The 9,330-nt window shown below is 35.3% G+C and overlaps 2 protein-coding genes across 7 annotated transcripts; one reads left to right on the plus strand and one right to left on the minus strand.

Annotated features, from left to right (window-relative positions):
• The first annotated feature begins 1,449 nt into the window (after positions 1 to 1,449).
• On the plus strand, positions 1,450 to 5,785 carry AT1G26680 (transcriptional factor B3 family protein). 6 transcript variants are annotated; one of them, NM_001332723.1, is made up of 11 exons: positions 1,453 to 1,622; positions 1,703 to 2,009; positions 2,082 to 2,197; positions 2,284 to 2,625; positions 2,730 to 3,117; positions 3,199 to 3,317; positions 3,495 to 3,915; positions 3,997 to 4,115; positions 4,195 to 4,527; positions 4,647 to 5,144; positions 5,218 to 5,739. In NM_001332723.1, the coding sequence occupies exons 1-11, from the start codon at positions 1,542 to 1,544 to the stop codon at positions 5,470 to 5,472; spliced, it is 2,979 nt and encodes a 992-aa protein (NP_001323079.1). In that variant the 5' UTR covers positions 1,453 to 1,541; the 3' UTR covers positions 5,473 to 5,739. The 6 variants fall into 6 exon arrangements, with proteins under 6 accessions (NP_001323082.1, NP_001323081.1, NP_001323079.1 ...); NM_102431.4 differs by having other exon boundaries at positions 4,647 to 5,639; NM_001332722.1 differs by lacking the exons at positions 2,730 to 3,117; positions 3,199 to 3,317 and having other exon boundaries at positions 1,450 to 1,622; positions 5,218 to 5,785.
• A 263-nt stretch (positions 5,786 to 6,048) lies between these two features.
• Positions 6,049 to 7,782, minus strand: AT1G26690 (emp24/gp25L/p24 family/GOLD family protein). Its single transcript, NM_102432.3, has 4 exons — positions 7,460 to 7,782; positions 7,170 to 7,379; positions 6,560 to 6,636; positions 6,049 to 6,433 (listed from the first exon to the last, which is right to left on the minus strand). The coding sequence occupies exons 1-4, from the start codon at positions 7,670 to 7,672 to the stop codon at positions 6,289 to 6,291; spliced, it is 645 nt and encodes a 214-aa protein (NP_564256.1). The 5' UTR covers positions 7,673 to 7,782; the 3' UTR covers positions 6,049 to 6,288.
• Positions 7,783 to 9,330: the final 1,548 nt, after the last annotated feature.

A 9,330-nucleotide genomic window follows, 5' to 3' on the forward strand; every position in this document is an offset into this window, starting at 1 on the left:
ACAACTGTGGAAACTTCCACTTACATCTCAAGTCCAACCTTTGAAAACTTACAACAATGTAATTCCAAAAAGAACAAACACTCCATTGCTCAAAACATAAGGTTTTCCAAGTCTTTACATGAGCCAAAGATCTATACTTATAATGTTTTAAGAAAACTAGGACACCTGACACATCCTTGCCGGACCAATCATCTTGCCGTGATCACCAGTCGCAGGCAGGAGACCCACTGTCACGTCAGAGCATGAAACAAAGGCCTCTCCTTCTATCTCTCTATTTAAAATAACATCAAACATTCACGACACCAAAAAATACACACAAGCCAAACATAACAAGTAAAACTATCCCCGAAACAAATAGTTTTATGCAGTCCCGGCCCGTCCATAACGCAGCTAGAGCATGTGTTTCTGTCGTGAATTATGTTTTCTATGATCTCAGCCCCTGTTATGTTTTAAACCACACGTTCTGGTCTTCAAACTCGTTAACCCATTCCACCCTATAAATCCCTTCTTCGTAAGCAGGGATAGATTGACGAGTGATTGAAAATAATCTTTAATGATCAAGAATTTCCTCCCATTCGCCGGAAATAATTCACTTAACCACCAAATGAAAGAGTTTTGAGATTAATTAATCTACTCTTTAAAATTTTAGGCATATACACTTGATTGATGTGATGACAAAATGATTTGAGTACTAATCAAGTACAATCACTACAAAAAAAATGTGTGTTTTTACATCATTTATTTTATATATTTTTATTAGTTATAAACTTATAATTGATGGCAAGAAAAACATTTACATCACTAAAAAAAGTGACTTTTGAAAGTAGTGATGCAAATATTTTGTATCGATTCTTGTAAATCGATCTTAACATATATCAATTACAAAAAATAATGTTAAAATTCGCATCATTTAATTTAAATGATGTTAATATTTGTAACATATATAATAATTTATGCATGCCAATATTTCTATTACTTGTAAACAATTGATGTTAAATTAGTTATCAGTTTTCATAATTGATTCAAATAATTGTGTGATTTGAAATAATTAATTTCTACATTAATTTAAAACATTGTAATTTCATAATTAATTTGTAGATACTAGTGCATTGAAAAGAAGCGAAAAAAGACGTCAGCAGTCTATAAGATGGATTAGCTTCATCTCCAAGGCATATAAACCCATTCGTGTCAATCACAAGTCACACCTTACAATTTCAAAAAAAGTTTCTGAAACTTGGTCTTTTGTGCTATCATTTTGATTCTTGTGCTAAGATTCTTCACGAAGATCAACAACTCTAAAAAGAAGAGGAAAGATAACTTTAATGGATAGAAATGGTGAAGGAGAGGTCGAAAATCTGGCTTTAGATAAAGTTTCTGTAAAAAGGTGTTAAAGAAAAAAAAACTAGTCAGAAACATTAAATCAAAACTATTCAACCATCAATGTCTACCTCGAGAGATTCAAGACGTAGAAGAAGAAGACAAACGTGAACGTCTTTAAATTATGAAACCTCTTTCTTAAAGTTCTCAAGAGGTGCTCAACAATGGCGGATCAATCTCTTCTACACTCTCCGATCAACCCACATTTCTTTCAGCCTATTCTTACAGAATCTCGCACTCACCTCGTACTCTGTTCTGTTCTGTTTTCTTATATCTTACCAAAATGATTCGTTTGTTTAGTTTTTTGTTTGCATGTTTGTTGCAGAACATTCCTGTAGCTTTCTTCTCGAAGCATGTTGAAGGAAGAAACAACCAAAACAAGACTGTGACGCTAAGATCAGACGCGTCGGATAAAACTTGGTTAGTGAAGATGGACGGTCTAAAACTAACCGACGGATGGGAAGATTTTGCCTTTGCACATGATCTTCGAACTGGTGACATCGTCGTTTTCAGACTTGAAGGAGAAATGGTGTTTCATGTCACAGCTTTAGGACCAAGCTGTTGCGAGATTCAATATCATACATCATCTCACAATATCAATGATGATGATCGTAATGATCAGATCAACATTGGTAAGCTTTTGCTCTATATATAAACTCTGTAGAAAAAAGACAAAACTGAGGTTCTTGATTTTTTTATGTTAGCTTCAAGAAACAGTTCAAGAGTGAAGAAGAATCCACGAAAGAAAGTAGAGTCTTCTTTAGACCATTCTCGTTTTGTGGCAAAAGTCTCAGCTTGGTGCCTAAGCAATGATAGACTGGTTAGATTAGATTTCTACAATTTAAGCAAAAATCTCTTTCTTTAGTCTTCGAGACATTAACCTAACTTTGTGATGGGATTTTGCAGTATATACCACTAAGTTTCGCCAGGTTAAACGGTCTGAACAAAATCAACAGTAAGAAAATCTATCTTCAGAACGAAGAAGGAAGATCATGGAAGTTAGTTTTGAGACATGACAAATCAGGCATGCAAACTTTTGTCCAATCCGGTTGGAGAAGATTCTGCTCTGAAAATGGGATTAGGCAAGGTCAATATACATTCAAACTTGTCCGAAAATCAGCACCACCTGTCATCCGTTTGTGCCGCGCAAAAGCTAAACCAAAACAAAGATCAGTTGCAGAATATTCATCAGACCATTCTTGTTTTGAGGGATCTGTCACTCCTTCAAGCCTAAGAAATGATCTACTGGTTAGTACAAACTTTGGTTTTTATGCCACTAAGTTTTTTTTCTTGATTTGTTTATTGATATGCAAAGTGTGTCTTGAAATATGTTTAATGTGGCGTTTTTGCAGTATCTTCCAAGGAGCTTTGTGAACTCAAATCGTCTGGACAAAAGATGCAGTGAGATAGTTTTAAAGAATGAACAGGGAGTAAAATGGCCTTTAGTTTTGAAACGTTTCAAATCAGTCACTTATCTCCCAAAAGGCTGGACTAGTTTCTGTCAAGTAAACAGGATCAAAGCAGGAGATTCATTCAAGTTTAAACTGGTTGGAACCTGGAAAAAACCTGTTCTTTCTTTGTGTCCGACACAATCCAACAATCACAAAACTCCATTAGAGTGTTCAGAAGGTAACAAATCCGAAGAAAGTGAAGAGGATTGCTTGGAGGTAAAGAAAAAGAAGTATTGGTCGAGATGCAGAGCTTCTGTAGAAAACATGGATGATGATCAGACCAACATTGGTAAGCTTTTGCTCTATGAAATGTACTCAAATTCTGTAGAAAAGATGCAAAACTGAGAATTTTGATTGTTTCTATTCACAGGAAACAGTTCAAGAAAGAAGAGAGTGAGTAAGAATCCAAGAGAGAAAGTAGAGTCTTCATCAGACCATTCTAGTTTTGTGGGATCTGTCAATCCTTCAAGCCTATACAAAGATCAACTGGTGAATACAAACTTTGTTTTTTGAGCCATTATCTTAATAAACTGACACTATAGTTTCACTACACTCATTGCTAAAGAAAGGATCATTGGAACTTAGAAGTATTTTTTTTCTTGATGTGTTTAATGACATGCAAACTGTGTCTTGTCTTGATGTGTGCATAATCTGGCGTTCTTGCAGTATCTTCCAAGGAATTTTGTGAGCTCAAATTTTCTGGACAAAAGATGCAGTGAGATAGTTTTAAAGAATGAACGGGGAGAAAAAAGGACTTTAGTTTTGAAACACTTCAAAAAAGACCTTACTTTTCTCAAAAAAGGCTGGACTAGTTTCTGTCAAGTAAATAGGATCAAAGCTGGAGATTCCTTCAAGTTTAAACTGGTTGGAACATGGAACAAACCTGTTCTTTCTTTGTGCCCTACAGAAACCAACTATCACAAAACTCCATTAGCGTGTTCAGAGGGTAACAAATCCGAAGAAAGTGAAGAGGAGGGTACTGAAGACAAGAATACCTCACAAGATTGCTTGGAGGTGAAGAAAAGGAAGTATTGGTCAACATGCAGAGCTTCTGCAGAGAACATAGATGATGATCAGACCAATATTGGTAAACCTTTAATCTATGAAATGTACTCAAATACTGTAGAAAATTGCAAAACTGAGATTTTATAATTGTTCTTATTGACAGGAAACAGTTCAAAAGAGAAGAGAGTGAAGAAAAATCCAGTAAAGAAAGCAGAGTCTTCATCAGACCATTCTAGTTTTGTGGCTAATGTCACAGCTTCAAGCCTAAACTATGATCGACTGGTAAGATCAGATTCCACATTTTAAGAAAAAATTCTCTTAGTATTGGTTTAAATTATTAGTCTGTGATGGTATTTTGCAGTATTTACCACTAAGTTTCGTGAGTTCAAACGGTCTAGATAAAATGAACGGTAAGGAGATCGTTCTTCTTAATGAAGAAGGACTATCATGGAAGTTTAATTTGAAGTACAACCAAGCAGGCAAGCATACTTATGTCAGACCTGGTTGGTCAAGATTCTGTGATGCAAATGGGATGAGCCAAGGTCAACAATTTACATTCAAACTGGTCCAAAAACATGGACCACCTGTCATGTATTTGAGCCTCAGTGAACATAGACCAAAGTCAGAATCTTCATCGCACCGTTCCTATTTTGTAGGATCTGTCACTGCTTCAAGCATAAAGAAAGATAAACTGGTGAATACAAAACTTTGGTTTATTCCACTATCTTAAACTAAACTCCTTTCTTACAGAAGGATCATTGGAACTTATAGTGTTCTTTCTTGATTGGTGTATTGATATGCAATGTCTTGCAGTATTTATGGAAGAGTTTTGTGAGCTCTAATGGTCTGGACAAAGGATGCAAGAAGATAATTTTAAAGAATAAATGGGGAAGAGAATGGAAATTAGTCTTGAAACACTACAAATCAAACTGCTTTACTATTATCAAACGAGGCTGGACCAGTTTCTGCCAAGGCAACGGTTTGAAAGCTGGAGATTCCTTCAAGTTCAAACTGGTTGGAACCGGGGAAAAGCCTGTTCTTTCTTTGTGCCCTGCAGAATCCAGCCATGAAAAAATTCCATTAGAGTGTCCAGAAGGTATAGATGATGTCAATTCACTCTCCTCAAATCCTAGCAGTGGAGATGACAGTAGTAGATCCGAAGAAAGCGAAGAGGAGAATATGGAAGACAAGAACATCTCACAGGATTGCTTGGAAACCAAGAAAAGGAAGTATTGCTCTTCATCGTCATATAGTCAAAACCGATTTGTGACATTAACTCTTACACGGTCCGCTTTTCAAACCTATAAACTGGTAAGCTTCTTCAACAACTATGCCTCAAGGTTGTCTTAGTATATTATTTTGCCACAAAATCATTTTTTTGCAGTTTCTTCCGCGCGGTTTCACGCAGGTGAATGGCATCAACAAGCCAAGGAAGATAACTCTGCTGGGTCAAGATGGAGTTAAAAAGGTGGTGGATCTCTATCAGGAAAGTAGTAGCAGAATAATGAGATTTGGAAAAGGCTGGAGAGAGTTCTTTGATGCTCAAGGCGTGAAGATAGACGACTCCTTTGTGTTGGAACTCATTTGGGAGAAAGAAGCAAGTCCGGTGCTTAAGTTCTGCACCAAAGTACCAAAGTAAACTCTGCTTGAGACTGTTTCCAGAGAAGTAGCTTGTGGTGTGTCTCAACACATTCTCTCATTCCCTCGATTTCTTTAGCTTTTGCAACTCTTGACTAGATGTCTACATATCTGAGTCTTGTTTAAGAGTTGAAGAAAATGTTACGACTTAACTACTTGTGTGTTGTGAACATGTTGAGAATTTGTAATGTCTTCAATTTACGCTCCATTATCTAGAAATATTTTATTCTCCTGATTGTGTCTGAGATTGTCATGTGGGTTATGCAGGCCACAAAACAAGAAAATCATTTGTTATATATATAAAGTTTACGAATAATCAGAGTTTACATAAAGTTTGAGAGAAAACAACACTCACAGAGTCGATAGAATTTGGCTAATCATAGCTCTTGAGCGTATTACATAATTTAAGAGGAGTCATCGCCAACAATTGTTGCTTGTCGATCAAAAAACAAGCTTTAAAACAATGGATGTCAGGTTTTTAAGCTTCATTCCTACTTTTTGTTCTTCCTTATTTTGCTTGAATCAAACATGCAGATGCTTAAGCTTAGTTTGCTTGAATAAACAAGAAAAACTACTATACTGTGTGCCTAAGCCTATGTCATGGTCTTTTAAAGTTTAGTCTATAAACTAAATTTACTGTGTTCTTTCTGCTGTCAGAAAACTGCAAAAAGGGGCAATACTTTCATATTCATTTAATTTCCAGTTCCGAGAGTACATACTCAAAAGTAAAGATCTAAATGTACAAAACTCATGGAGGAATAGAAGACTCCTTTGAGTTGGGAAAAGAAAAGAGTGGGATTTGTTTCATCTAACCATCTTAGATGACTTTCTTCTTCTCGAAAAACGTCTTCAAATGCACAAACTGCATTCCCGCGACTCCTAAGCATACGAAAAGAGAGAGGAAACTCAACCACGCCATTTTCGAGTTAGTAGCCCGGTTCAGATTCTGCATCTCTTCTTCCCTGAGGAAACCAAAACTCATCACAAACATTACAAGCACAAGTCCATATGTATCAAGCTAATAAAAATGTGGATACTGGAGAGTCTATAGAACAATCCGGAAGCATAAATAACCAAACTTTTTTTACCTTTCTCTGAGATAAAACATCTCTTCATGAATCGAATTGACGGTTTCAATAAGTCTTTTTACATCAAACTCCATAACCTTTATACAAACAAACACAACACAAAGCATAAGAATGTATTTCAATCCTCAAAAAAGCATGGAGATAAGAATAACATCAAACACAACGCTAGTCAAAATCTCAACAAAATCTTGTTCAACACAGAAGCATAAGAATCTAGTTCAATCCTCAAATCTTTCTATGTTCATTTGGATTCTGAGACTCTTTGTACAACAAATCACCTTTAACCTTTCTTTATCTAATTGATCAACTACCAAACTCACACAAGACTATGATTTTAAACCAACAATATGATGATTCAACAACTCACGACTCCATAACCTTGGTACAAATACAGAAGCATAAAAACTCAAGCTTTATCATTGCTCAACACAAAAACTAGTCTTAAAACCGGAGTTATCTATAACAAAAACAAACCTTTCCCTATTCATTTGGATTTTTAGGCTCTACAAAGTAACTTTTCTGCAACAAATCCTAAAGAACTAACATCCAATTTACAGAGCAATTTTCTTAATCTAATTGATCAAAAAATTAACAGCATTTAAAAACTCACTTCGACTTGGCTCTTCTTAGCAACACTACTCCAGCTTTTAGATTGAACACCAGTTCTCCAATCGAAATCAATACTCAATGTAACCTCAGGTTTATGATCAACAGCTGTGTAACAAGCCATGTAATCTCCAGACTCCACCGCCGTGAACGCGAATTGTCCCGATTCTACATCTTCCGCGTGATGATACGTGTTCCCGTAACTCGATGTCACCTGCGTAAATTCATGTTTTCAAATCAACAATCAATAATAATCAAAGTTATGAAAATCTCGGATTTTTAAGAGAGTAGTACTCTGATGGAGATCTTGTGAGATTGAGGAGAAGGATGAGCTTCGTTAGGGTTAACGACGGTGTACTTCCCGACGGTCATTGAATTGCTTTTTATGTCTTCCGATATACATTTTGTTCGACCAGATTGCAATTCGAAGTGGAGAGATTGAGAAACTTGTGATGAAATCGCTAGGAAGAGTAGTATTGTACAGAGATTGAGTGATCGGAGAAACATGGTGGAAGCTTTGAAGAGAGATCTTTGGTTTCGTTGATCGTGGAGTTGGTAGAGAGATGGAAGACGAAGAAGAAGAACTCAACAACGTACAATGGAACAAGAGAGCTTATGACACGTGTTTAATTTTAACTCGTGAAATACACGTCGAAGAAACTCTCTTTCTCATCTAGAGTTTTCGTAACGCTGACTTTGACTTTTAGTATGTCGGGACAACATAGTGTTATTTTTTTTAGTTTCACATGCAAAGCTAAATTCTATTTACGTGTGTCTAATTATTGGATTCCAAAGTATAAGCAGTTGTTTTAAGTCTAGTTGGCACTTATTAAACAGCCTAAAAGGATGGTTTAAATGTCTATCATTTTTATCTTTCACATGGCCTTTGTTTTGATTTCTCTTTTATTTGTATACCCAATTTATTTTCAATAGAAAAATAAAATTTGAGGATATTTTCAATGGAATTATAACTAGGCAACGGAAGCTAAGCCAGTATGTGCTTGAATTTTTCCTGTCCTTGCTTTATGTGCATAATTATGCTGTCAAATTGAAGAACATGAAAGTTGAAAATCAATTGAAATTTGGAAGGATCCTTATAAGTATCGCGAACGTTTATTGTTACTTATTTCACACAACTTTTATTTTGGTAAAAGATTTCTTCATACATTGAAACAGTAAAATAGTATCGCTTAGCTTCCTCTAGTTCTTTGTGATCTCTAATCATGCAGTACAAAAGTATAAAATGGCACATCGGCACCATGCAATTCTTATTGACTTCCCGGGGTTGACTTTAATAATAATGCGAAATTTACTCCATAATGTTCGGTTTGCAACTTTTATCAAATTACAAGTGATAAGTCAATTCAACTAGATTATCACCTACTGATCACCTAGTGGCACGTATATATTCTTTGTTTTTTCACTAGTAGCACGTATTCTTTTCATATAATCTCATGACATTATCGTATGCATCGTTATAACATTTTTTATTTTATTAAAAAGAAGTTCATAAAAGAAAAAATACAAATTGTGGTGATCATCGGGTTGTCGAATAAATTTATTATACGTGCCAGTTCGCCATAGACATGAAATTATGAAAAACAATCTAACATGTGAAGAAGGACCAATGATGTCCTAACAGAAGCAAATATCATATATCATATCGTACAAAACTGTAACTTAGAATGAAATAAATAACATCAACATATGAAATAAATCGTTTTAAAAATATCAAAAGCTTCGTCACGTTACCCGATAGTACACGAAGCCGCAACAACATTACAACTTCACATTTAATAAAGTTACAAGTTACAACCTTCTACACTTTTGGAAGCCAATAAGCTGTTGTACCACCAAATGTGTAGGCATATTCGGATGTGTTTCTTTACCGTCAAGACTATCGTAAAATACTTAATCCATTCTTCCAATGACACACCATACAACAACACCAACAACAAAATACTTAGAAAGTAGAAAAGCTAATTTTATCGATCACTATTTTTTTGTAATCATTTATTATTCCTAATTTATTAATAAGTGGTCTGTCTTTACACATGCATTTATCCAGTAGTTTCCAATTAGATTCCTCAAGATCCTATAAGTGTGCTGTCAGTCCACATCTTGTTTTTAATTAACTGAACCAAATCTTCATTATATAATTAACC

Source organism: Arabidopsis thaliana (genome assembly GCF_000001735.4).
Source record: "Arabidopsis thaliana chromosome 1 sequence".
NCBI classification, from domain to species: domain Eukaryota; kingdom Viridiplantae; phylum Streptophyta; class Magnoliopsida; order Brassicales; family Brassicaceae; genus Arabidopsis; species Arabidopsis thaliana.